We start from the raw sequence: 27,114 nt of genomic DNA, 5'->3' as shown, positions 1-27,114 counted from the left end.
TTCAGAGGCCTTATTACATTAAACAGACAATCCAATTGGTTGCTATAGGCAACAGGTCAACTTTTCCTCTAAAGAGCTTTTGATAAATCTCCCCCAAAGTGTCCTGCCAAAAACTAAGCCTTGAACAGCTATATCGTGGTAAAAGGACAAAAATACTGTCAAACTGTGGAATGGCATAAATGGACTGAACACAGTGTTTCTCAAATGCGGTCCCTCAAGTACCCCCAACAGGTCATGTTTTCTGGATTTCCTTAGTCCTTCACAGGTGATATAACTGTGGTGATGCCTGATTCACTGACCATAATAATATCACCTGTGAATGACTAAGGAAATCCTGAAAACATGACTTGTTGGGGGTACTTGAGGACTGCACTTGAGAAACACTGGTCTAATACATAAAAATAAATACAATAATAATATTTATTGTTTTTCATTTTGTAATAAATTCAACTATATATTGTATTATTCCTTACAGGGATGGCAGAGGAATAGTAGTAAATGGGGAGATTTATCAAAACCTGTGCACTCTTCCTCTACACAGGTTTTGATAAATCTTCCTAAAAGTGTGCAAGAAGCAGAGAAAGGGTTACAAAGGGAATGTAGGAAAATGTGGGATGGATTGGAAAATTAATATATTAGGACCCATACAGGCATTCATTGAATCACCAGTGTATTCTGAACACATCTTAGCCATGCTGAGTGTCTCCCAGCTGTTATGGCTCCTGCTGAGCTTTGTGGTTTTAACCAGATATTTTAAGGTAATATGGGCCTCAAAGAGTCTTCCACCCGGACCAGTTCCTTTCCCCTTCATTGGTAATCTCTGGACGCTGGGCTTCAAACTCCATCCACAAATTCTTACTAAAGTAAGTCCCTGGTGTGTTTTGTTGTTGTTAATGCATTTTCAAGCAGGTTTGGAAAAGACTAAGGGGAAGATTTATCAAAACATGTGTAGAGGAAGAGTGGTGCAATTGCCCATAGCAACCAATCAGATCTCCTCTTTCATTTTTCACAGGCCTCTTTAAAAATGAAAGAAGAAATCTGGTTGCTATTGGCAACTGCCAAGAGTTGAAATGTCACACTTTTTGGATGGCGCAATAAACTATGCCTGGCAAACTTCACATTGTAAAATATACTTATTCTATTCAACATGGGAATGTTTACCCGTAATTGACAAAAAGATTACATGATTTAAGCTTAGGAAGGTCACACACTATCTACATTCCAAAATGCATGCATTTAAAATGACTAAAAAGCAGTGCCAAATTCACAGGAAATTCAATTAAATCCTAAAGGTAAATTAAGACAAGATAGTGCTCTTCATAGGGAAGGCCATGTTCACAAATGTTTTTATTTGGTTGTGCTTTCAGCCTTTAAATAAAGGCTGGAAACTTCCCATAATTTTTTTCCACGATAAAACTATTGTGTTAAAGGCTGTAAATGCACTAAATTAAACTCAATAGTTAAATAAAAAATAAATAAATAAATAAAAAACACACATGCCTTTTTTGAAGTGTGAACATTATCTTAGTCCATGTTCACACAGACAAAAAATGTGAGGAATGTCTGCACGAAAAGCAGGTGTAGACATTCTGCACATTTGACTAATTTTGCAGCCCTAGGCTGGGTTCACACCACGTTTTGTTAAATACGGCTCCCGTATACGGCTGGGAGGAGGGGAGGGGGCTCATTCGCGGCGCCCACACTCAGCCGTATACGGAACCGTATTTAATGTATGTCTATTAGCCGACCGTCGTGAACCGCAGCCTCCGGTCGGCAAATGTGGTCGACCACGTGTTTGCCTGCTGTCGGGAAACCGCATACGGCCGAAAACGAAGCCGACCGGAGGCTGCGGTTCACTCCGGTCGGCTCATAGACATACATTAAATATGGTTCCCGAATACAACTGAGTGCGGGCGCTGCGATTAAGCCCCGCCCCCCCCCTCCTCCCAGCCGTATACGGGAGCCGTATTTAACAAAACGTGGTGTGAACCCAGCCTTAGACAGCAATGCATTTCCTTGTAGAATCCTCAAATATTGAACATGTTCAATATTTTTGCAGGCTCCGGAATTAGGATTTCCACACCAGAAATATGCGTAGTGCAGCAGAATTGCTTTCAAATCAATGTGACTCTGCTGCTGCGGAATTTCCGCAGAGGAATTCAGCACGGAAATTCTGCTGTCTGAACATGATCTAAAGCTGTGAACAGAGTTAGGCTGGGTTCACACTACGTTTTTTCCATACTGTTTTCAATCCGTTTTTCTAAAGAAAACCGTATGGCAAAAAAACGGATGGAACAGTATGGAAAAAAGTAAACCGTATGCGTTTTTAAACAGTATACTGTTTTTAAAAGTGCATACAGTTCCGTCAGTTTTTATTTTAAAAAAACCCATACGTTTTTGAAAATGTTGTCCATTTTTAATGGGAGGGGTCTTGGGTGGGGACTTTAGGATGCAAATGCGCATGTGCAAAGTAAAAACGTATACGTTTTTCCCGTATGGAACCGTATACATGTGCGTTTCCCATTGACGTCCATGTTTAAAAAAAACGTATGCGGTTGCAGTACGTTTTTTAAACCGGAGTCAAAACCGTGGTTGACCACAATTTTGTCTCCGGTTTAAAAACCGTACTGCAACCGCATACGTTTTTTTTTAACATGGACGTCAATGGGAAACGCACATGTATACGGTTCCATACGGGAAAAACGTATACGTTTTTACTTTGCACATGCGCATTTGAATCCTAAAGTCCCCACCCAAGACCCCTCCCATTAAAAATGGACAACATTTTCAAAAACGTATGGGTTTTTTTAAAATAAAAACTGACGGAACTGTATGCACTTTTAAAAACAGTATACTGTTTAAAAACGCATACGGTTTACTTTTTTCCATACTGTTCCATCCGTTTTTTTGCCATACGGTTTTCTTTAGAAAAACGGATTGAAAACAGTATGGCAAAAACGTAGTGTGAACCCAGCCTTATATGCTGTAGTGGAGTTGTGCAATGTCCATACAAAGTATGCAAAGCACATGCCGGAAGAACAACCCCACTTATGTGAATGAAATTGATTTTTCAGATGCAGAGAAATTTGCAAAAAAGCTGCCATGTGTGCCCATACATAAACGGGTGGCCCAGTATGGGTGGTGCCGGTGGTACCTCGTACTCTCCTGCCCTGTCAGGCAGTGTCCCATAGGTAACATATGATCTTGCTAGGCTATGCTATATGATGTGATTATTGTCTGTCTATAATGTTTCTATTATTGTGATCATTACCCTTATTATTTATGGAGGCTTGATAGCTACTGAGCATATTCCATACCACTGTGATAGATGTTGCAGGGGCATCTGTGCTATTTTGGGGTATATGTTTTTTAAGGGTTAGGGGTTGTCTTTCCAAATTTGTATTATTTTGTACTGGTTATACAGATCTTAAATAAAGTTAATTTTGTACGAGAGATTCTCATTTTTGAGGTGACAATTGTAGGTTATATATAGTGTCCCTAAGTGTTCCCAGGGTCCCCTGCAGTTGTTTTCCCCCCATGTACATAGGTTATGTATTTTATTGTTAATGTATCTTTAATAAAATGTGCCATGTGATTGTTACCCAGGCGGTACTAATGACCAGCTGACCCCAAAGGTGACCGATGGGCTCCCTGCTGGTCTCCCCCATATAAACCCTGGGTGGAGCTAGCTCTCTTTCTACGCTCTTTGTGCCGAGGTTCAGTTAAGTCAAGTCCTGTAGCCACAAGTCAAGTGCACAGTAAGCCAAAGTCATAGGCCTGTCAGTCAAGTCAAGACTCCTGTCTATTCAGCGTGGCCAGCTCTAAATTCTCCTGTCCACTACAAGTCCTAGCAGTCCTGCGAGGTCTGTGTTGCTGGTCACCTCCTTGGGCCCTGGCTGTAGTGCATAGACTGTAACAACTGTCTTCCCTCAGTAAAGCTACCATTGTTCCGTAACTTGTTGTCGGGGTCTTCATTGCCACCGTGCCTAGCTCAGGATCCAGTGGTATACCTTCGGGTGGTTAAGGCTAAACCACGCCCTGGCATCATGAACACAAGGAGTTAATACCATCTGTCCATAGGGTAATAACACCTGCCCTGCACCACACACCCCGACATTACCACATAAAGCTTTGCTACCTATGGCCATCCCCCAAAAAATAGATTTTTTTAAATGTCATTAACCTGTTGGGGATGGAGGCCATAGCGGGTCGGGCCCGGCCTCTAACAACGGCGCCGCACGCTACTAACCCTTTAGATGCGGCATTCAAAGTTGAATGCCACGTCTAAAGTGAAAGTAAACTAATGCCGGTTAACTCAGGGGGCTGTTCGGGAACGCCGTGGTAAAATCGCGTCATCCCGAACAGCTGTAGGACAGCCAGAGGGTCCCCTTACCTGCCTCCTGGTGTCCGATCACCGAATGACTGCTCAGTGCCTGAGATCCAGGCATGAGCAGTCAAGCGGCAGAATCATTGCTCAATAGTTTCCTATGAGAAAGCATTGAACAATGTAAAAGATCAGTGTGTGCAGTGTTATAGCCCCTTATGGGAGCTAAAACATTGCAAAAAATAAAAAATAAAAGTGGGGGGGAAAAGTTAAAGATCAATTAACCCCTTCCCTAATAAGTTTGAATCGCCCCCCTTTTCCCATTTAAAAAAAAGTGTAAATAAAAATAAACGTGGTATCGCCGGGTGCGGAAATGTCCGAATAATAAAAATATATTGTTAATGGGGTACTTGCAAAAAAGTCCAAAATAGCATATTTTTGGTCACTTTTTATATCATGAAAAAATGAATAAAAAGCGATCAAAAGGTCCGATCAATACAAAAATGGTACCGCTAAAAGCTTCAGATCACAGCGCAAAAAATAACCCCTCATACCACCCCATATGCGGGGGGAAAAAAAGTTATAGGGGTCAGAAGATGACAATTTTAAACGTATAAATTTTCCTGCAAGTAGTTTTTTCCAGAAGTACGACAAAATCAAACAGATATAAGTAAGGTATCATTTTAATCGTATGGACCTGCAGAATAAAGGTAAGGGGTCATTTGTACTGAAAAATTTACTGTGTAGAAACGGAAGCCCCCAAAATTTACAAAATGGCGTTTTTTTTCTTCAATTTTGTCGCACAATGATTTTTTTTTCTCCATAGTGCAATAGATTTTTGGGTAAAATGACTGATGTCATTACAAAGTAGAATTGGTGGCGCAAAAAATAAGCTATCATATGGATTTTTTTTTTATGTGCAAAATTTAAAGGGTTAGGATTTTTTTAAAGGTAAGGAGGAAAAAACGAAAGTGCAAAAAAGGAAGTGCCCTGTTCACACGTCTCTTTACAGTTTCTTGATACGCCCTTTTGGGATCATCCACACACCATCCATTTAGCCAGGTGACAAGGTATTGCCCAGTAATAACTTTTAACCTCTTGAGGACCCAAGACGTACGGGGACGTCCCCGCACCCTGGGCTTTAAGGACCCAGGACGTCCCCGTACGTCCTGGCGTTTTCCGGTCTCTGCCAGGCAGAGATCGGAACCAGATGCCTGCTGAAATGCTTCAGCAGGGATCCAGGGCAAACGCCGAGGGGGGCCATGTAGGCCCCCCATGTCGGCGATCGCTGCAAATCGCACCCTTGCGATCTGCGGCGATACCGAGCTGATCGGGTCTCTGGGACCCGACCACCCGGTAATTTCGCATGATCCCGGTTGTCACACAGCCAGGACCATGCTAAAGAATAGGAGCGAGGTGGCAAGCCTGCCACCTCCTACTATTCCCTGCGATCCGTTGGTTGGTTAACCAACCAATCACGGGGGGGGGGGGGGGGGGGGTTACTTCCTCCCGTCCTGCCCGGCCCCTTGAAGTCCGGAGAGGACAGAAGGAAGACCGGAGGACGCGGCGGGGGAGTGTTGGGGACCAGCCCCGGTACTTACCTCGTCCCTGAAGACCCGGATCCAGACGATGAAGACGGCGGCGGCGGAGACAGGTGAGTAGATCTTCAGCCGCGGTCTGGCCCTTTACAGCAATGCCACCGTAAAGCGACATGCATTGCTGTATTGGGACCCTGTATACTACAACTCCCAGCATGCCCAGACAGCCCTTGGCGTCTGGGCATGCTGGGAGTTGCAGTTTTGCAACTTCTGGAGATCCACAGTTTTTGGACCACTGTGCCCTTCCAGATGTTGCAAAACTACACATCCTCAGCATGCCCTTACTGTCCAGGCATGCTGGGAGTTGTAGTTCTGAAACATCTGGCCCTTCAAATGTTTCATAACTACAACTCCCAGCATGCCTGGACAGTTTTGGCATACTGGGAGTTGTAGTTTTGCAACATCTGGAAGGGCACAGATTGGGAACCACTGTATTAGTGGTCTGCAAACTGTAGTCCTCCATATGTTGCAAAACTACAACTCCAAGCATGCTGGGAGCTGTAGTTCGACAACATCTAGCTCTAAAGATGTTGCCGAACTACTACTCCCAGCATGCCTGAGAATGTTTGGGAGTTGTGGTTTTGCAACAGCTGGAGGCACACTGAGTTAGGAGACAATGTTTCCCAACCAGTGTTTCCCAACCCGTGTGCCTCAAGCTGTTGCAAAACTATAACTACCAGCATGCACGGAGACTGTACATGCTGGGAGTTGTAGTTTTGCAAAAGCTGGAGGTCCCCCCCCCCCCCCCCCTGTGAATGTACAGGGTACATTCACATGGGCAGGGGCTTACAGTGAGTATCGGGCTGCAAGTTTGCAATGCAGCAAATTTTGCGCGGCAGCTCAAACTCGCAGCGGGAAACTCGCTGTAATCCCCTGCCCGTGTGACTGTACCCTAAAAACACTACACTACACTAACACAAAATAAAATAAAAAGTAAAAAACACTACATATACACATACCCCTACACAGCCCCCCTCCCTCCCCAATAAAAATGAAAAACGTCTGGTACGCCACTCTTTCCAAAATGGAGCCTCCAGCTGTTGCAAAACAACAACTCCCAGTATTGCCGGACAGCCGTTGACTGTCCAGGCATGCTGGGAGTTTTGCAACAGCTGGAGGCACCCTGTTTGGGAATCACTGGCGTTGAATACCCCTATGTCTACCCCTATGCAAATCCCTAATTCAGGCCTCAAATGCACATGGCGCTCTCTCACTTCGGAGCCCTGTCATATTTCAAGGCAACAGTATAGGGTCACATATGGGGTATCTCCGTACTCGGGAGAAATTGACTGACAAATCTTGGGGGTCTTTTTCTCCTTTCACCCCTTATGAAAAGGTGAAGTTGGGGTCTACACCAGCATGTTAGTGTAAAAAAATAAACTTTTTACACTAACATGCTGGTGTTGCCCTATACTTTTCATTTTGACAAGAGGTAAAGGGGGAAAAAAGCCCCCCAAAATTTGTAACGCAATTTCTCCCGAGTACGGAGATACCCCATATGTGGGCGTAAAGTCCTCTGGGGGCGCACAACAAGGCCCAGAAGGGAGAGTGCGCCATGTACATTTGAGGTGATTTGCACAGGGGTGGCTGATTGTTATAGCGGTTTTGACAAACGCAAAAAAAAAAAAAAAAACACATGTGACCCCATTTCGGAAACTACACCCCTCACGGAATGTAATGAGGGGTGCAGTGAGAATTTACACCCCACAGGTGTCTGACAGATCTTTGGAACAGTGGGCTGTGCAAATTAAAAATGTTGTACAGCCCACTGTTCCAAAGATATGACAGACACCAGTGGGGGGTAAATGCTCACTTTACGCCTTGTTACATTCCTCAAGGGGTCTAGTTTCCAAAATGGTATGCCATGTGGGGTTATTTTGCTGTCCTGGCACCATATGGGCTTCCTAAATGCGACATGCCCCCCAAGCAAAATTTGCTCTCAAAAAGCCAAATATGACTCCTTCTCTTCTGAGCATTGTAGTTCGCCCGTAGTGCACTTTAGGTCAACTTATGGGGTACCTCCATACTCAGAAGAGATGTGGTTACAAATTTTGGGGGGTATTTTCTGCTATTAACCCTTGCAAAAATGGGAAATTTGGGGGGAAACACACCTTTTAGTGAAATTTTATTTTTTTACATATGCAAAAGTCGTGAAACCCCTGTGGGGTATTAAGGCTCACTTTATTCCTTGTTACGTACCTTAAGGGGTCTAGTTTCCAAAATGGTATGCCATGTGGGGGATTTTTGCTGTTCTGGCACCATAGGGGCATCCTAAATGCAACATGCCCCCCAAAAACCATTTAAAAAAAAAGTACTCTCCAAAATCCCCTTGTCGCTCCTTCGCTTCTGAGCCCTCTACTGCGCCCGCCGAACACTTTACATAGACATATGAGGTATGTGCTTACTCGAGAGAAATTGGGCTACAAATTGAAGTATACATTTTCTCCTTTTACCCCTTGTAAAAATTCAAAAATTGGGTCTACAAGAACATGTGAGTGTAAAAAATGGAGATTGTGAATTTTCTCCAATTTGCTGTTATTCCTGTGAAACACCTAAAGGGTTTATACGCTGACTGAAGGTCATTTTGAATACTTTGGGGGGTGCAGTTTTTATAATGGGGTCATTTATGGGGTATTTCTAATATGAAGACCCTTCAAATCCACTTCAAACCTGAACTGGTCCCTGAAAAATTGTGAGTTTGGAAATTTTGTGAAAAATTGGAAAATTGCTGCTGAACTTTGAAGCCCTCTGGTGTCTTCCAAAAGTAAAAACTCATACATTTTATGATGCAAACATAAAGTAGACATATTGTATATGTGAATAAAAGAAAATTATTTGGAATATCCATTTTCCTTACAAGCAGAGAGCTTCAAAGTTAGAAAAATGCAAAATGCTAAATTTTTCATCAAATTTTGGGATTATTCACCAAGAAAGGATGCAAGATACCACAAAATTTTACCACTATGTTAAAGTAGAATATGTCACGAAAAAACAATCTCGGAATCAAAATGATAACTAAAAGCATTCCAGAGTTATTAATGTTTAAAGTGACAGTGGTCAGATGTGCAAAAAATGGCCGGGTCCTGAGGTGTAAAATGGCTGGGTCCTTAAGGGGTTAAACACTTCACCTCTGGTCACTTCATCTCAGCATGCCTTGGAAACACATGTGACTAAAATGTAAAGCTTTTCTAGCAACTAATGTTTTCATTATTTCACTGTAGTTGACTGAATCCTATGGCAACATCTACACAATCTGGCTTGGAGAAACTCCTCTTGTAGTGCTAAATGGATGCAAAGCTGTGAAAGATGGCATCGTCTCTCATTCTGACGTCTTGTCTGGCCGTCCTGTTGCAAGTTTATTAAAGGACCTTCATAGAGGAAGAGGTACCGTCTGGGAGTGTAGATGTTCAGATGAGTAATTCCTGAGGTGGTAAATCCCCTGAAAAGCCTTGAAGAAAACAGTTCTGGTTACATTTGAAGAAATAGATGTCATTCAGGTCAGGGCTAAATTCATGTGCAGGATATCTTATAGTAGTCAGCATAGTAGCCAGTCTTGGTACACGTGATCCCGGTAGTCTTTGGCAACTAACTTAATCTGGAAGGTTAAAGAGTACCTGTCACAAAACTAAACTTTTAATATATTGTTCCTTATGTTATTATAAGACTCTTTGCTATTTACTTGCTGTTAAATGGCCTCTAGGTGGCTCTGTTCTGTTCCCAAACAGTTAGTTTGGTCTCCACCCGGACTTGCAGAAGTCCAAACTCAGGAAGTGCGTGCAGGACATGGTGAGGCACAGCTCTCGCAGGCTTCAGTGATGTTGCTCCTCCTGCGGAATGCCTACTTTCTCCTCCTGAGAGCTCACACAATGTACTCTTTAAATGAACATACTGCATTCCACTAGAAGTGGCCCTATAGAGCAGAAAGTATGGTGAAGTTAAAAAAAAAAACACATTAGGTTGATCATCACTGGGGATTTCAGTAGAAGCTGAGAGGAATGCACAGTGGGCTTCAAAGTCTAATTTGGGTCAAAATCCCTATATACGGTAGCCATGCCCTTACTTTATACCCTAAAAACTGCTGACAGGTAGAACATTTGCTTTGGACTCTCCAATATAATGTCTGTTATGCTAAAATTGATATATTGTGCATTGTAGGCATTGTCATGTCCAATGGAGACACTTGGAAACAACAGAGACGTTTTGGGATGATGACACTAAGAAACCTTGGACTAGGAAATGGTGCATTGGAATCTCAGATACAAGAAGAAGCTAGGTGTATGGTGGAGCAATTTAGAGCCAAGAAAGGTCAGACAAGAACTGCTTACAAAACGATTTGGCTTAGGCTGCATTCACATTGGGGAGGGGGAAACTGTGCGCTCCTGTACCCCAGCCGGACTGGAGCCAAACTCGATTTACTTTAATGAGCCGACCGGAATCAAACAGTGACTCCGGTCGGCTCCTTTCTGCCCCGTATCCGGTTTTCTGACCGGACCTAAAACCTTAGTTTACATACTAGGATTCATTGTTCCAGGTATCTTTCTGATTTTGACTTCCACATCCTCTACATACTGTTAAGCTGATATCAATATGAAGTAAACTGCTATAATCTTCCTAGTGGTGTTGGAGTTCTAAAAGTAAATTCTACTATGTAAGTACTATGGGGGAGATTTATCAAAACCTGTGCAGAGGGAAAACTTGCCCAGTTGCCCATAGCAACCAATCAGATTGCTTCTTTCTTTTTTCACAGGCCTTCATAAAAATGAAAGCAGCAATCTGATTGGTTGCTATGGGCAACTGGGCAAGTTTTCCTCTGCACAGGTTTTGATAAATCTCCCCCTATGAGGCTTTGTTCCCACGCAGAATTTTTGCATGAAAATTCTGCAGTAAATTATGTAAAAATGTATAGCCCATTCACTTCAATGGAATTCCTGCAGTGGTATTTTATGCAGCAGAAATTTTGCTGTGTGAATGGGGACAGTGGAATTGGCTATAAATTCATACAGAATTTTTATGCAGAATTCCATGCAGAAATTCTGGCATGTGAACATAGCCTTAGAGTTGAACTGACAATTATCTGGCATCTGAACAATAGGGTCATGGGACCAGAGGTATGTCTTTCTACTATCTTGGGAAAGAGATAAAAAAAATGGAGGACAGCGCCTCGTGTAATTCTGTTGGCTAGATGTGTCCCAAGTGCCCTGAGTAGTATGTTGCTCACCTTATAAAAATATATATGTAAATTTTATTAGCTACCAAAACATAAATTAAAAAATATATAATATAAAATAGGAACAGGAAGATTCATGCACAATCAATATAAATCCATAGATATAAGTTAATATAAAAAATTCATCTCAATTTACAGCATGTAATAATTGATAAAAATAAAAGCAGGATAAAAAAAGTATATAAAGGGAGAGTTGGGTCCGGTAGATAGATTAAAATGTATATATATGTATTAAATCTATATGTACATACAGGAGATAGGATAAGTGTACAGAAGTAACTAAGAATAAAGTGCAAGTGCTAAAAAACTGTAAACACTTCTTACATAGTGAAAAATATATCACACAGTGAATAACTAATATAATGTCTCCGCTGTCTCGTGGACACAGCTTCACATCAAGTTTATACCGAATCTCAAGGAAAGACACGCTGGTTGCTTAACTGATGTAATCTTTACTGAGATATAATGAAAGTGCGGTAAAACTGTAAAACAAACATATGAAAGACAAATATAAGCATGGCTATTCAAGTGCCTTACATTATGCATAGCTAATACATAGATAGTCTAACATGTGCTCACTTACTACACACTGAAAACACACATTATCTATCTACAAATGCCTAGCATCTCTCTACACAAGCTAACAATTCCGTACTCACAGGCTTTGGTATTTATCAGATTTGCAGTCTGTATTAGCTTTAAGAAGTCCTGTGGATCTGGTCACTGTGGTGGCTGGAGCTGGAATGAATGAGACATGCCGGAGCTAGCCCTATGCTTTAGAGAGAAGGCCCGCCTCTAGGCTTTAAGAAAATGGAGGGTCTTAAAGGAACAGACCCTGCTGAGTGCCAAGCATGTAAATTACATTGCGAAGGCAGCACACTCTCCACCTGGCATACTTTTTGTTATGCCACTAACCCTTGGACAGGAGTAAAACTACTTCAGAATTTGGCCTTGCATACACTTTGTGAATGCCCTGTCTAACAATCCTAACTTCAACCTTTCTAACTCTAGCATCACTACTAGGATCAGTCCCCACAATGAGTCCAATAGGCCACTCGTTCCTGTGGGCCTGAGAGTCTTTCAGTAGGACAAAGTCTCCAACTTGTAAATTGGGCTTGTCATCTTGCCATTTCTTGCGTGGCTGGAATATCACCAGGTATTCCTGTCTCCACCTCTTCCAGAAAATGTCCGCAAGACTTTGAACTTGTTTCCTTTGCTTGGTGTACAAGTCCTTGAGCGAATTGTGTTGAGAAATCTCTTCCTTTTTCAGAAGGCCTTGGATTTCTTCTTTAAAGACTTCCTGTTGGACGCATCTGATGATCGTGACCTTGGCTTGTTCAAGGTGGTCGTTGCTACGCTGATCAGTATTGGTAGCTCTGCAGGAGGATCTGGTTAGACAGATAAGTTTTCCGATTGCACGGGTCAGCGACTTCCAGCTGGAAAACCTTTCAAATCTATGAGCGCCCAGACTGTCTCTTGTAACTAAAGTCCTACAAACTGTCACTTGAGGTCTTACCTCTTTGTCTTGATCTGGTTCTATGAGCTGAAAGGCCTCTACCTGAGTAGTTTCTTTGGTTTCTGGTTTACGAAGAAAGGATGGACCTACGAACCAGTTAGTTTGCATGAGTGCAGCGGCTGGCACCAGTCTTGTCCCATGATCAGCTGAGTTCTTGTCTGTGCTGATGTGATGCCACTGTTCTGGACTTGTAGACTTTCTGATACGTGTCACTCTGTTGGCCACATATGTATAAAATCTTCTTGGAGCGTTGTGAATATATCCTAACACAATCTTGCTGTCTGTATAAAAGTTCACTGCATGGATCTCAATGTCCAGTTCTGTTGTAATCATGTCTGCCATTTCCACAGCTAAGACAGCAGCACAAAGTTCTAGACGTGGGACAGTGTGAGCGGGTCTAGGAGTCAGCTTAGATTTTCCCATGATGAACCCGACATGGCTTTGTCCCTCAGTGTCTATTACCCTAAGGTAGGCGACAGATGCGATAGCCATAGTGGAGGCGTCAGAGAATATGCATATTTCTCTTCTCTTTGTAGCAGACAAGGAAACAGATACGTATGGTCTAGGGATGTTGAGTTGTTCAAGCTCTAACAATGAGTCTTTCCACAACTTCCACTGCATTTCCTTCTCTTCAGGTAGAGGTATTTCCCAGTCACTTTGTTCTTGCTCAGTAGTGATCTGTCTCAAAAGAGCTTTACCTTGCATGATGATGGGTGCTACGAACCACAGGGGGTCGTAAAGACTGTTGACTGTAGATAGGACACCTCTTTTTGTGAATGGCTTCTCTTCTCTGGAGACCCTGAAGGTGAAACTGTCAGTCTTCAGGTCCCAACTAATCCCAAGACTTCTTTGCAAGGGTGGTGATTCTGTTCCTAGATCCAAGTCTTTGAGGTCTTTAGCACGGTCTTCCATTGGAAATGCTTCCATGACTCTGTTGCTGTTGGAAGCTACCTTGTTCAGTCTTATGTTGGATTCTGCCAACATTTCTCTTGTACTTTTCAGGACGTTGATAGCTTCTTCGTTGCTGGAGAAAGAAGCAAGTCCATCATCTACGTAAAGTTCTTCATAACGAACTGTGTGGCTTCTTGACCATGTCTTTCACCTTGCTGTGCTGCTCGTCTCAGGTTGTAGATAGCTACAGCTGGAGAAGGGCTGTTTCCAAACACATGTACCTTCATCCTGTACTCTGTGATTTCTTTGTTAAGGTTCCTGTGGTATGCAGACAATGACTTTAAGTAGTCTCTGTGATCTTCACGAACAAGGAAACAGTAGAACATCTGTTGTACGTCTGCTGTCACTGCTATGAGTTCTTTTCTGAACCTGATGAGTACTCCAAGGAGTGTATTGTTCAGGTCAGGTCCGCTGAGAAGGACATCATTTAGTGAGATGCCTTTGTGCTTCGCACTAGAGTCAAATACTACGCGTATCTGGCCTGGTTTCTGAGGATGGTACACCCCAAATATTGGTAAGTACCAGTGTTCTTGGTTCTCTTGTAGTGGTGGTGCCCTTTCAGCTTGATCGTTATCAAAGATCTTCTGCATGAAGGCTTGGAAGTGTTTCTTCATATTTGGCTTTCTTTGTAGCATGTGCTGCAACGAGGTGAAGCGTTTCTCTGCTTGTACCTTGTTGTCAGGAAGGCGATGGCGTGGTGACCGGAAGGGTAGAGGGGCTACCCAGCTGCCTGATTTGTCTCTGAAGACTTCTCTGTCCATGATCTCAAGGAAGAGAGTATCTTCCACAGAGGGTGCTGGCTTGTCGTCGTCTCGTGTTCTTTCAAACACCTTACAGCCCAGTTCATCTGTATCTCCAGTTGAGGCTAAGTCTTCCATGCACCTCTGGATACTCCGATGATGTGTTGGGTTAACAAGTCTCTCTTTAATGTGTAGACTGTTGGTACATGGGCAAAGACAAGATGTACAACCATTCTGTAACAGATGTATTCTGTAGACATTCACCTTTTCTGGTTTGTGGAGTCCGTCTAGACATACTTCTCCAACGATGACCCATCCGAGATCAAGGCGTTGTGCAAATGGTGCATTGTGTGGCCCATTGTACTGTTCTCTGACTTTGTGCACTTTGAGGATATCTCTCCCAAGTAGGATGATTGCAGCATCTGGATCTAGTGCTGGTATCTGGTCTGCTATTCGCACCAGATGGGGGTGATGACGAGCAACTTCAGGTGTGGGAATCTCTGACCTGTTGTCTGGTATCTCATCACATTCTATGAGGGTAGGAAGAGTCACCTTTGTCTTTCCATCTAATGACTCAATGATGTAGTTGTTTGCTCTTCTCCCTGTTGTCTCTACAACTCCAGAACAAGTTTTCAGGGTGTATGGAGTTGGACTTCCTTTGTCACCGAAGAGGTCAAAGAACTCTGTTTTTGCCAGAGATCTGTTACTCTGTTCATCCAAGACTGTGTACATCTTGATTGCTTTTTCTCTGAAGCCTGCAGGATACACCTTGACTAAGCATATCTTGGAACATGATCTGGGGCGGCCCTGCTCTGTACAGATCTCAGTACACTTTGAGGTTACTGCTGGCGTTGTACTCTCGCCTTGCTCCCCACCATGATCTTCTTGAGTTGCTGGAACTTCTTGTTTCCATGGTGGTGGTCCTGGGTGTAGTGCTGACAGGTGTTTGTCACTGTTGCACTCTGTGCATTTTATTGTTTTTGTACAGTCTTTTGCAAGATGCTGAATTGAAGCGCAACATCTGAAACAAATGTGATTGTCTTTAAGGTAAGCTTTGCGCTCTTCTAATGTCTTACTTCTGAAACTGCGACATTTTCTTAGTGGATGAGGCTTGTTGTGGATGAGACATATTTTGTCTGGCTCCTCAACTTTCTTACTTGCGCTGTCTTCCTGATTGACTGCAGACTCAGGCGAGACTTCTGTCTTCCGTACAGAAACTGTTGCTCTGCGTTCTTTGTAAGGCGTTGAATGTTTTTGCTCTACCTTTGGGGAGCTTGCAGTTCTCTTGTTCAGGAAAGCAAAGCTTGGATCATTGCGTGTTTCAGCTTGGTCTACGATGAATTCAGCAAGGAAGGCAAATGGTGGAAATGCGACTCGATGATCTTTCTTGTATCTTGATGCTTGAGTGACCCACCTTTCTTGCAAGTTGAAAGGAAGTTTCTCGATTATGGGATCAACTCCACGTGCTGTATCTAAGTATGAGAGACCTGGCAGATATCCACTAGACTTAGCGGCTTCTATTTCTAAGAGTAGGTCCCCAAACCCTCTCAGCTTTTGATTGTCTTTGTTTGTCATTCTTGGATAGTTTTCTATCCTCTTCAGAAGAGCATCTTCAATCACTTCAGGTGACCCATAGCAGTGTTCTAGTCTCCTCCACACCATTGCAAGTCCTGCTGCTGCGTCATGAACATGTACTGATCTGATTCTTTGGGCTTGCTCAGTGGACTCTGGTCCTAGCCATTTGACGAGCAGATCAAGCTTTTCTCTGTCTGTCAGATCTAAGTCTTGGGTACCGCTTAGGAAAGATGACTTCCAGGCCCAGTAGTTTTCTGGACGGTCGTCGAATTTCATGAGACCAGCGCTCACTATCTCACGGCGCATCAAGGAATCTTGCTACCTCTGTAGCTCTTGCTGCATCTGGTGAATACTTCCTGGGTGTAAACTCAGGGTATGGCTGCGGCTGGTAAGGCTGATGAGGCACTTGACTAAGTCTGCTTTGTTCTCCTCTGTTGTAAGTCTTTCTGCTATAATCCAGACTTGTATTTGCTTGAGGAGGGAGTACATCAGAATCCGTTTGCACTCTTGTCAGGTTGGCAGATTGGTCTCTGAGCATGCGACCACTTGACTTCCTACCCTGAGGTTCTGATTCAGTGTTGCATAGTATCAAAGTTGCTTATTGCTGGTGGAGTCAATGATGGCCTTGGTGTGTCATTGAACTGCTGGTCAGTGTACATGGTTGCTTGTGACTGTATGTACTCACGGGTACGTTGGCTTGCGCTGAGGGGTGACATCTGGGTTTCTATGTCAGCGAACTGAGCTTCGGCAGCCCTTGTGAGAACTTCTGCCTCGGCTAAGGCTGCTGCAGCGTTTTTCTGCTGTTGCAGTAAGTGTAAAGATGCTTGCACTTCAGCTTTTCTTCTAAGTGCTTCAGCTTGTTCTTTCATCAATTCAGCTTTTCTTCTAAGTGCTTCAGATTCACTTTTTGCTTTTCTTAGTGCTTCAGATTCACTTTTTGCTTGTTCTTTCATCAATTCAGCTTCCTGCTTTGCATAGGACGCCATTGCACAAGCTGCCTCTGCTTTCGCTCTTGCCTTAGTTGCTATGGCGCTAGCGGATGACAGGCTGGTGGTGCTTGAGTGTCTAGAACTATGGCGTTTAAATCTTGATGCATCGGCGCTAACCGAAGTTAGATTTGTTTGACTGGACGCTCTAGACAATGTTGTGCACCTAGATCTACTTCTTGGCAAGGTGTCTTCCTCTTTATAGGAGCATTGAGGGTTAACTGTCAGAGTGCTGTTCTCTTGGTTCTGCATCTTGATTTAGCTGGCAGTGTAGATAATGATGATGACTGGACACAGCACAGTGGTGTTATAGCACGTGAGAGAATTAGTTTCACTTTCTAGTGCTTCGCGCCCTTACTCCGACACAGACTGCAGGGCACAGGATTTATGAGTCTTTTTTTTTTACTGCTGCGGACGATTCAAAGCTGATTAACTGCTTCTGATAAAGTTTTAAAAGCCTTTTCACTATAATGTCTCCGCTGTCTCGTGGACACAGCTTCACATCAAGTTTATACCGAATCTCAAGGAAAGACACGCTGGTTGCTTAACTGATGTAATCTTTACTGAGATATAATGAAAGTGCGGTAAAACTGTAAAACAAACATATGAAAGACAAATATAAGCATGGCTATTCAAGTGCCTTACATTATGCATAGCTAATACATAGATAGTCTAACATGTGCTCACTTACTACACACTGAAAACACACATTATCTATCTACAAATGCCTAGCATCTCTCTACACAAGCTAACAATTCCGTACTCACAGGCTTTGGTATTTATCAGATTTGCAGTCTGTATTAGCTTTAAGAAGTCCTGTGGATCTGGTCACTGTGGTGGCTGGAGCTGGAATGAATGAGACATGCCGGAGCTAGCCCTATGCTTTAGAGAGAAGGCCCGCCTCTAGGCTTCAAGAAAATGGAGGGTCTTAAAGGAACAGACCCTGCTGAGTGCCAAGCATGTAAATTACATTGCGAAGGCAGCACAACTAAGCAAAGTGCAACGTACTAGGAAAGCAGTGGTGTTAAAGCAATATAACATGTAATGTGTAAAATACAAGAACAAAAGTGCACAATGGAAGTGACAGTTAGATGAAATAGAAGGCAGAAGACATATAGATACCGGACTGGACCCTACACCTGCTATGAGTCTTCGACGCGTTTTGCCCGCAACGGGCTTTCTCGAGGAGTGTGGTTTATGATCAAAAACTAGATTATTTATATGGGTGTAAACCAATAAAAACAGAGTAACGCACCTGTTATGTATAAAAGGGAAGTGCCGTGAACCGGAAGGGAGGTAGGACGCTGCGGCGCTGGAGATGTAAAGAACGAGGCTAATAGTCTAAGTTCTAGAGTACAGGGCTACATAAAAATGGCACCTCTGTCAAAGGGTAATAAACTCCTTAAAAATGGCTGCCTCAGCGCATATTGTGCATGTGCACCGGCGATTTCGGCACGAGGGGAATAAGGCTACACAAAGATGGCCGCGATCGTAACTAAACAGAAAAATAAAATATACATGTATATAAACGGAACCACCCGCCTGTATATATTGATAAAAAAAGGGGGGGGGGGAAATTGTGTGAGTGGAAGAGTGGATGCAAGTGAAAGATGGAAGGAAAGCAGACTGGGTAAGAAAAATAAAAAAGGGATGTGTGAATAGGAAATAAAAGTAGTGAAGATACTGACAAGTATGCATGGTGACATAATAGAAAAATGTGCGTCCCCCATAATTGAAGGTAATACACCACAAAAGATGTGTAATACAATACATAAGTGCATATACAATAAGGCCATGTGCAAACAAATCCATATATTCATACATAATTAGGGGGGCCCCCCAATAGAATACAGAACGTAATAATAACATCATAGCACGTACATGTGCGCAAAAGTCATTGCACACATGACAGGCATACAGAACTAAACATATGTATAGGTAACGGACTTAGATAAAAGTGGTAATGAGAACAAACATAGAATAAAGATGAAAAAAGGGGGAAATTGGGGGGGGGGGGGGGGAATGGGGAGGGAAAGAAAGTATGGTCCGAAGAATGGTGAATAGACATCAATCAATATAGGCGGAGGTTCTGAGTAACTGTAAAGACAAAAAGAATGGTGAAAGACAGGGGCAAAAATTGTATAGATACAACAATATACAAATGAAAAATAATAATGGATTAATACAATAAAGAAGAAAAGAAAACAAACCACAATGTAACCAGAGATGAAAAGGATATGAAGAATGAATAGTGAAAAAGTGAAAAAAAGGTGAAAAAAAGAACCAAAACATGTAAATGGAGAAAATTAAAAAGATATTTTGGTTCTTCACATATCTTTTTAATTTTTAATTTTCTCCATTTACATGTTTTGGTTCTTTTTTTTTTTTTCCACCTTTTTTCACCTTTTTTTCACTTTTTTTCACTTTTTTTCACTTTTTTTCACTTTTTTTCACTTTTTTTCACTTTTTTTCACTTTTTTTCACTTTTTTTCACTTTTTTTCACTATTCATTCTTCATATCCTTTTCATCTCTGGTTACATTGTGGTTTGTTTTCTTTTCTTCTTTATTGTATTAATCCATTATTATTATTTTTCATTTGTATATTGTTGTATCTATACAATTTTTGCCCCTGTCTTTCACCATTCTTTTTGTCTTTACAGGTACTCAGAACCTCCGCCTATATTGATTGATGTCTATTCACCATTCTTCGGACCATACTTTTTCTTTCTTTCCCTCCCCATTCCCCCCCTTCCCCCTTTTTTCATCTTTTGTCTGTTCTCATTACTACTTTTATCTAAGTCCGTTACCTATACATATTATGTTTAGTTCTGTATGCCTGTCATGTGTGCAATGACTTTTGCGCACATGTACGTGCTATGTTATTATTACGTTCTGTATTCTATTGGGGGGCCCCCCTAATTATGTATGAATATATGGATTTAAGTGCATATACAATAAGGACATGTGCAAACAAGTATTACATCTTTGGTAGTGTATTACCTTCAATTATGGGGGACGCACATTTTTCTATTATGTCACCATGCATACTTGTCAGTATCTTCACTACTTTTATTTCCTATTCACGCATCCCTTTTCTTTTTATTTTTCTTACCCAGTCTGCTTTCCTCCCCACTTTCACTTGCATCCACTCTTCCACTCACAATTTTTCCCCCCCCTTTTTTATCAATATATTCAGGCGGGTGGTTCCGTATATATATATATATATATATATATATATATATATATATATATATATATATATATATATATATATATATATATATATATATGTGTATATATATATATATATATATGTATGTATGTATGTGTGTGTGTGTGTGTGTGTGTGTGTGTGTGTGTGTGTGTGTGTGTGTATGTGTGTGTGTGTATGTATGTATATATGTGTATATGTATATATGTGTATATGTATATATGTATATATGTATATATGTATATATGTATATATGTATATATGTATATATGTATATATGTGTATGTGTATTTTATTTTTCTGTTTAGTTACGATCGCGGCCATCTTTGTGTAGCTTTATTCCCCTCTTGTGGCGAAATCGCCGGTGCACATGCGCAATATGCGCTGAGGCAGCCATTTTTAAGGAGTTTATTACCCTTTGACAGAGGCGCCATTTTTATGTAGCCCTGTACTCTAGAACTTAGACTATTAGCCTCGTTCTTTACATCTCCAGCGCCGCGGCGTCCTATCTCCCTTCCGGTTCACGGCACTTCCCTTTTATACATAACAGGTGCGTTACTCTGTTTTTATTGGTTTACACACATATAAATAATCTAGTTTTTGATCATAAACCACACTCCTCGAGAAAGCCCGGTTGTGGGCAAAACGCGTCGGAGACTCATAGCAGGTATAGGGTCCAGTCCGGTATCTATATGTCTTCTGCCTTCTATTTCATCTAACTGTCACTTCCATTGTGCACTTTTGTTCTTGTATTTTACACATTACATGTTATATTGCTTTAACACCACTGCTTTCCTAGTACGTTGCACTTTGCTTAGTTATTCACTGTGTGATATATTTTTCACTATGTAAGAAGTGTTTAGTTTTTTAGCACTTGCACTTTATTCTTAGTTACTTCTGTACACTTATCCTATCTCCTGTATGTACATATAGATTTAATACATATATATACATTTTAATCTATCTACCGGACCCAACTCTCCTTTTATATACTTTTTTTATCCTGCTTTTATTTTTATCAATTATTACATGCTGTAAATTGAGATGAATTTTTTATATTAACTTATATCTATGGATTTATATTGATTGTGCACGAATCTTCCTGTTCCTATTTTATATTATATATTTAATTTAGGTTTTGGTACCTAATAAAATTTACATATATATTTTTATACTGTTTGTACTTCATTATTGGGGCACAAGGTTTACGCTCTTTCGTAGCGTATTGTAGGTTTACATATTTGGTCTTCTGTCTTTTTAGACCCCTTTTCTACTTATTTTGAGGAGCCATTTTTTGGACTCTTTTTTTTTTTTTTTTTTTTTTTTTTTTTTTTTTAGGTTGTTGTTGCTCACCTTAGGCAGACCTTGGTTTTATGCGTGTAACCCCTTATCGGTGGTCCTTGGCTGCAGCCTGCAGAGTCGACCGTGCTCTTCTTAGGAGTCGGTAAAAGTCCAGGAGTAATAAAATAAGGAAGACTTGCGGTGGCGCCGCCTCGGAAGGTGAAGAATCGGATTCTTCCGAGGCAGCGCCACTGCAAGTCGTCTCTGATTTTATTATGCATTTCTACTACCTTAGGTCTCTCTACTATATGAGGAGACCACTACTATAAATGAAGACTTTATTTAGTTGGTGCCACAGTACATATTTTCCATTGGGGCCCCACATCTTCAAATTATGCCTCTGCATAGGACCCTTAACCACAATAGTTATAGGAAAAGAGCTCTGACCACAACCCCAATAAAGATACAAGGTGCAGGGCTGTGTGCATCCCTGTTACTCTAGGCATTCTGACATGATAAACGGTCAGTCCACCCCTTAGAACCATGGCCCACATCTATGGTTAATGTAAATTGCACCTATATTTTCTCTCCACTTTTTAGTTTCATTTTTACTAACTGCATATCAATGGAAAACCGAACTGTTGGCATACCTGGAAATAAGATTAGGGTGGTCCGGCTTCTGTACATATGCCAAAACACACTGACTCCTTTCTGAAGAGGATAGAGGTATATGTTGAGGATTGTACTCTACTTTAAACTGCCCTATATTTTATTTTTTCTCCAATTTCAGGTGACCCACATTAGCACAATGTTGAAACATGCAAAAAGATGCAGATTATGTGAATTTTCTTAAGCAGACACAATAAGTGGGGCACATTTATTCACATTTAGGTTTAGTTGTCCAGGAAGAGGTAAATTATGACTGTGCACATTTTAATTACCAGCTGATATATATATTATATTATATTATATTTAGGAGAACCCTTTGATCCATCATATATACTTAACCATGCTGTGGCAAACATCATCTCCGCTTTAGTTTATGGACACCGTTTTTCTATTGAGGATGTTACATTTCAAGAACTAACCAACTGTACCCACTGTATTGTTGAGAATATTTCCTCATCCTGGGCTAGGGTAAGTCAGAGCAGAATGTACTCATATATAAAAAGGAATGTTGTGGGGAAATAGGATTTTCTACATGTTTGGCATGATGTAAAAATAACATGCAAGTGATATTTACCTCCCCCAATCCCCTGTCACTCCTAATCCATGGATTTCCGATCACCCGCTGCTCACTAAGCTAAGCCACAGCCCCATCCCATCTAAGTCAGTGATTGGCTGAGCGGACAGTATTTAATACAATGTTTTTCCTGTTCCTCTGTAAAGGACCTAAATAAAGAATTGTGCCTTATCTAACAGTTTATATGAAATAATTGTGCTCAGATTCCTCTAAATCTTAACATTTGGGGCTAAAAATCTCCACTTAGTATTACTGTTTTTATTAGTTTAAAAAAAAAAAATTTGGAGGACCCAACCAACCTACCACCCCTTCTACTCTACACTATTGTTCTCACGTGAAGAAGGTGGTTTAGGGTTTTTTACTTGCATCTTTTCCAACCAATTCCTAGTTTTCCTTTTTAATAAAGGGCAACCCCAAATGGAACAAATCTAAAAGCATAACCTTTTAATCCTTAAAGGGTACCTCTCATCAAATAAACTTTTGATATATTTTAGATTAATGAATGTTGAATAACTTTCCAATAGCATGTTAATGAAAAATATGCTTCTTTCTATTGTATTTTCCCCGATCAGTCCTGTCAGCAAGCATTTCTGACTCATGCTGGAGTCCTAAAGGCTGTGAACAAAGCAGGCTGGCAGCTCATAGTGTTTAGGACTCCAGCATGAGTCTGAAATGCTTGCTGCCAGGACTGGACCCTAGTGGTCATTTCTTCAAAGTGGAAAATTAAATAGAAAGAAGCATATTTTTTAATAACATGCAATTGTAAAGTTATTCTGCATACATTAATCTATAATATATCAAAAGTTTTTTTGATGAGAGGTATCCTTTAAATTGTAGTCCTTTGCCCTCATGGGTGCCCTTGTTGATCTACTCTGCTTACCTCTTGTCTTGCACCAGACCTTAAATGGGTTATCCAGGAATTGAAAAACAGAGCTTATTCCTTTCAAAAACAGCTCCCTTTCTGTCTCCATGTTGGGTGTGGCATTACAACTTGTCTCCACTTTCTTCAATGGAACTGAGCTGCAGAACCACACCCAACCTGGAGACAGCTTATTTCTTAAAAAAAACTAAAACAGTTTTTTGATTCCTGGATAACTTTTACATACGGTATTTCCTCTGTTTACATACTAGTTTTTAACAGATGGCATTTTTTCTTGAACATCAATTTTCTTTGGGAACCTAATGCAAAATCCCACATAAAATTCCATTTGTCTAGATATATGATGCGTTCCCTTGGCTGATGAAGAATGTTCCTGGTCCCCATAAAGCCGCATTTGGATACATGAACTATTTAGAGGAATATACCAAAAAAGAGATTGAAATTCACAAAGAAAATGGATTACCAGGAGAACCTCAAGATGTTATCGACCATTACTTGGCTCAGATTAAAAAAGTAATATTTAATACTACTTTTTTGAACTGAATTTAACATGTTTTCTATTTAATTATATCATGTATACTGTCATAATTCCCCCCCCCCCCTTTTTCTTCTCCCCCCCCCCCCCCTACAGAGCCAAAACAAAGAGGCCTCCACATTTGATGAGGATAACCTGATAGCAGTTGTCATTGACTTGTTTGGGGCAGGGACAGAAACCACAGCCATCGCATTACTGTGGGGTCTTCTGTACATGGTGGCTTATCCTGACATACAACGTGAGTAGGGCAAAAATTACAGTATGTACAGAATTTTTACTTTAAAGGGGTATTCATGGGATTATTTACCTATGCTCAGGCAGTGCTAAATTAAAAAGAAACAAAAAAACATACTTTCCTTCCAAACTCATTCTTTTGGACCTCCCCGGTCCATTGCGCAGCAATTCCAGGCTTGTGGTCAACACATGGTATTTCCCACTCAGCCAATCAGCAGTGTCCCATGTAGCAACCTAATTACAGAAGCTCTGTGAGAACTATGGCAGTGGGGTAGTGACTGGCAGGGATCCGGACTGGAGTGGTCATCTGATGTGCCCTTAATGAGTATATAGGTGTGAAAGCAACGGAACAGTACTAAATTGGACCTTTGATGTCATCGGATTTATCATTATCTGAGACATAGTGAGTATATTTTTGATCGCTGTTAGGCCCCTATTTGTGAAGATCTAAGTAGTATTATGGTATATATCAGGCTGGAATGCATATGGACTGATAAGGATCTATATGATCAAGTTGTCTTTGAAAGAGGGAATTTTGATCCCATCTCTGGCTGATCTGATACCTTTGTCTCCTGGGTTATGTGAGGCTTCCTATGACAGATTGTATTGGACATAACACATATGGAGGAATGAAAACATATATATATATATATATATATATATATATATATATATATATATATATAATTTTTAGAGAAAAGTCTTGTCCACAGCACCAAAATTCATGAAAAAAATTTGTGTTTTATTCCATAAAAGGTGTCAATACAACAGCGACGTTTCAGTCAGCTCAACCTGACCTTTCTCAAGCATCACACAACCAGTGCTAACCATATCTTTATAGGAGCACCAATTACAAATGGTACTAATCAATGTGCAAAATCAATCATTAACCCCTTAAGGACAATGGACGTACTCCTACGCCCCCGTTTCCGAGTCCTTAAGGACCGAGGACGTTGGAGTACGTCCTGTCCATTCCCGGCCCCCCGCCGCTAGCCGGAGGGGAGCCGGTGCCCGATGCCTGCTGAAATCGTTCAGCAGGCATCGCGGCATATCGCCCAGGGGGGTCATTATGCCCCCCCCCATGTCGGCGATGGCCGCAGATCGCTGGACAATTCAGTCCAGCGATCTGCGGCGATTCCGGGTCAATCGGGTCTCCAGTCAGAGACGGCCCCGAACAGCCAGAGCCTGCAGGGGTGAGGTGGCACTGGTGCCACCTCACGATCGCCCTGATTCGTCGGCCGGATTCCTGGCCGACCAATCAGGGCGCCTGCTGCGGGTGTCACTCCAGCACCCGCTCCGCCCCTCTTCCGGAGGACGTGAGCGGGTGCGGGACGTGCACCCCTGGTGCTGGGGACCCCGATCCCCGGCGTTAATGTTGGGATCGGGGCCCCAGGAGCGGCGGCGGGACTGACCTGTGCGGCGATCAAGCAGCAGCAGGAGGTGAGTGACAGCCTCCTGCTGTTGCTTAGCAACAGCTCCCAGCATGCAAAAAGGGCATGCTGGGAGATGTAGTTATGCAACAGGAGGAGGCAGATCACCACAACTCCCAGCATGCACTTATGGGCATGCTGGGACTTATGGTTTTGCAACAGCTGGAGGCACATTCTTTCTATGGAAAAGTGTACCTTCAGCTGTTGTGTAACTACAACTCCCAGCTTGCACAAACAGCTAAAGTGCATGCTGGGAGTTGTAGTGGTGCATCTGCTGGTTGCATAACTACAACTCCCAGCATGCCCGTTGGCTGTCGGTGACTGCTGAGAGTTGTAGTTTTGCAACAGCTGAAGGCACACTGAGTTAAGTAGCAAACCAGTGTGTCTCAGCTGTTGCATAACTACAATCCCCAGCATCCCCAGCCAAAGTAGTATGCCTCCCGCTGTTGCATAACTACAACACCCAGCATGCCCTTCCGCTGTCCGTACATGCTGGGGGTTGTAGCTTTTGCAACAGCTGAAGGCACACTGGTTGCAAAACACTGAGTTTGTTGCCAAACTCGGTGTTTCACAACCAGTGTGCCTCCAGCTGTTGCAAAACTACAACTCCCAGCATGCACTGATAGACCGTACATGCTGGGAGTTGTAGTTTTGCAACAGCTGGATGCCCCCCCCCCCCCCCCTCCCCCAATGTGAATGTACAGGGTACACTCACATGGGCGGAGGATTACAGTAAGTATCCGGCTGCAAGTTTGAGCTGCAGCAAATTTTCTGCTGCAGCTCAAGCAGCCAGCGAGAAACTGTGAACCCCCCGCCCGTGTGACTGTACCCTAAAAACACTACACTAACACAAAATAAAATAAAAAGTAAAAAAAACACTAGATATACACATACCCCCTCCCCAATAAAAATGAAAAACGTCTGGTACGCCACAGTTTCCAAAACGGAGCCTCCAGCTGTTGCAAAACTACAACTCCCAGCATGCACTTATAGACCCTACATGCTGGGAGTTGTAGTTTTGCAACAGCTGGATGTCCCCCCCCCCCCCCCCCAATGTGAACGTACAGGGTACACTCACATGGGTGGAGGATTACAGTAAGTATCCGGCTGCAAGTTGAGCTGAGGGAAATTTTCTGCCGCTGCTCAAACTGCCAGCGAGAAACTACTGTGAACCCCCGCCCTTTGACTGTACCCTAAAAACACTACACTAACACAAAATAAAAAAAAAGTAAAAAACACTACATATGCACATTCCCCTACACGGCCCCCCTCCCCAATAAAAATGAAAAACGTCTGGTACGCCACTGTTTCCAAAACGGAGCCTCCAGCTGTTGCAAAACTACTCCCAGTATTACCAGACAGCCACTGACTGTCCAGGCATG

The 27,114-nt window shown here is 42.2% G+C and overlaps 1 protein-coding gene across 2 annotated transcripts in view; it reads left to right on the top strand.

Moving 5' to 3' along the window:
• Positions 1 to 692: 692 nt before the first annotated feature.
• The window catches only part of LOC130274586 (cytochrome P450 2J4-like), a 66,478-nt gene continuing 40,056 nt past the window's right edge, over positions 693 to 27,114 (top strand). Inside the window, exons 1-6 of one of the 2 annotated variants that reach the window (XM_056523022.1) lie at positions 693 to 863; positions 9,144 to 9,306; positions 10,078 to 10,227; positions 22,387 to 22,547; positions 23,870 to 24,046; positions 24,165 to 24,306. In XM_056523022.1, the coding sequence (XP_056378997.1) occupies positions 693 to 863; positions 9,144 to 9,306; positions 10,078 to 10,227; positions 22,387 to 22,547; positions 23,870 to 24,046; positions 24,165 to 24,306 (964 nt within the window). The remainder of the gene's footprint in view (positions 864 to 9,143; positions 9,307 to 10,077; positions 10,228 to 22,386; positions 22,548 to 23,869; positions 24,047 to 24,164; positions 24,307 to 27,114) is intronic. The other variant, XM_056523026.1, reaches the window with a different exon arrangement.

The sequence above is a fragment of the Hyla sarda genome, chromosome 1 (genome assembly GCF_029499605.1).
Source record: "Hyla sarda isolate aHylSar1 chromosome 1, aHylSar1.hap1, whole genome shotgun sequence".
In the NCBI taxonomy this organism is placed as follows: domain Eukaryota; kingdom Metazoa; phylum Chordata; class Amphibia; order Anura; family Hylidae; genus Hyla; species Hyla sarda.
The sequence above is the reverse complement of the archived record's forward strand: the minus strand, read 5'-3'. Positions and strand labels throughout refer to the sequence as shown.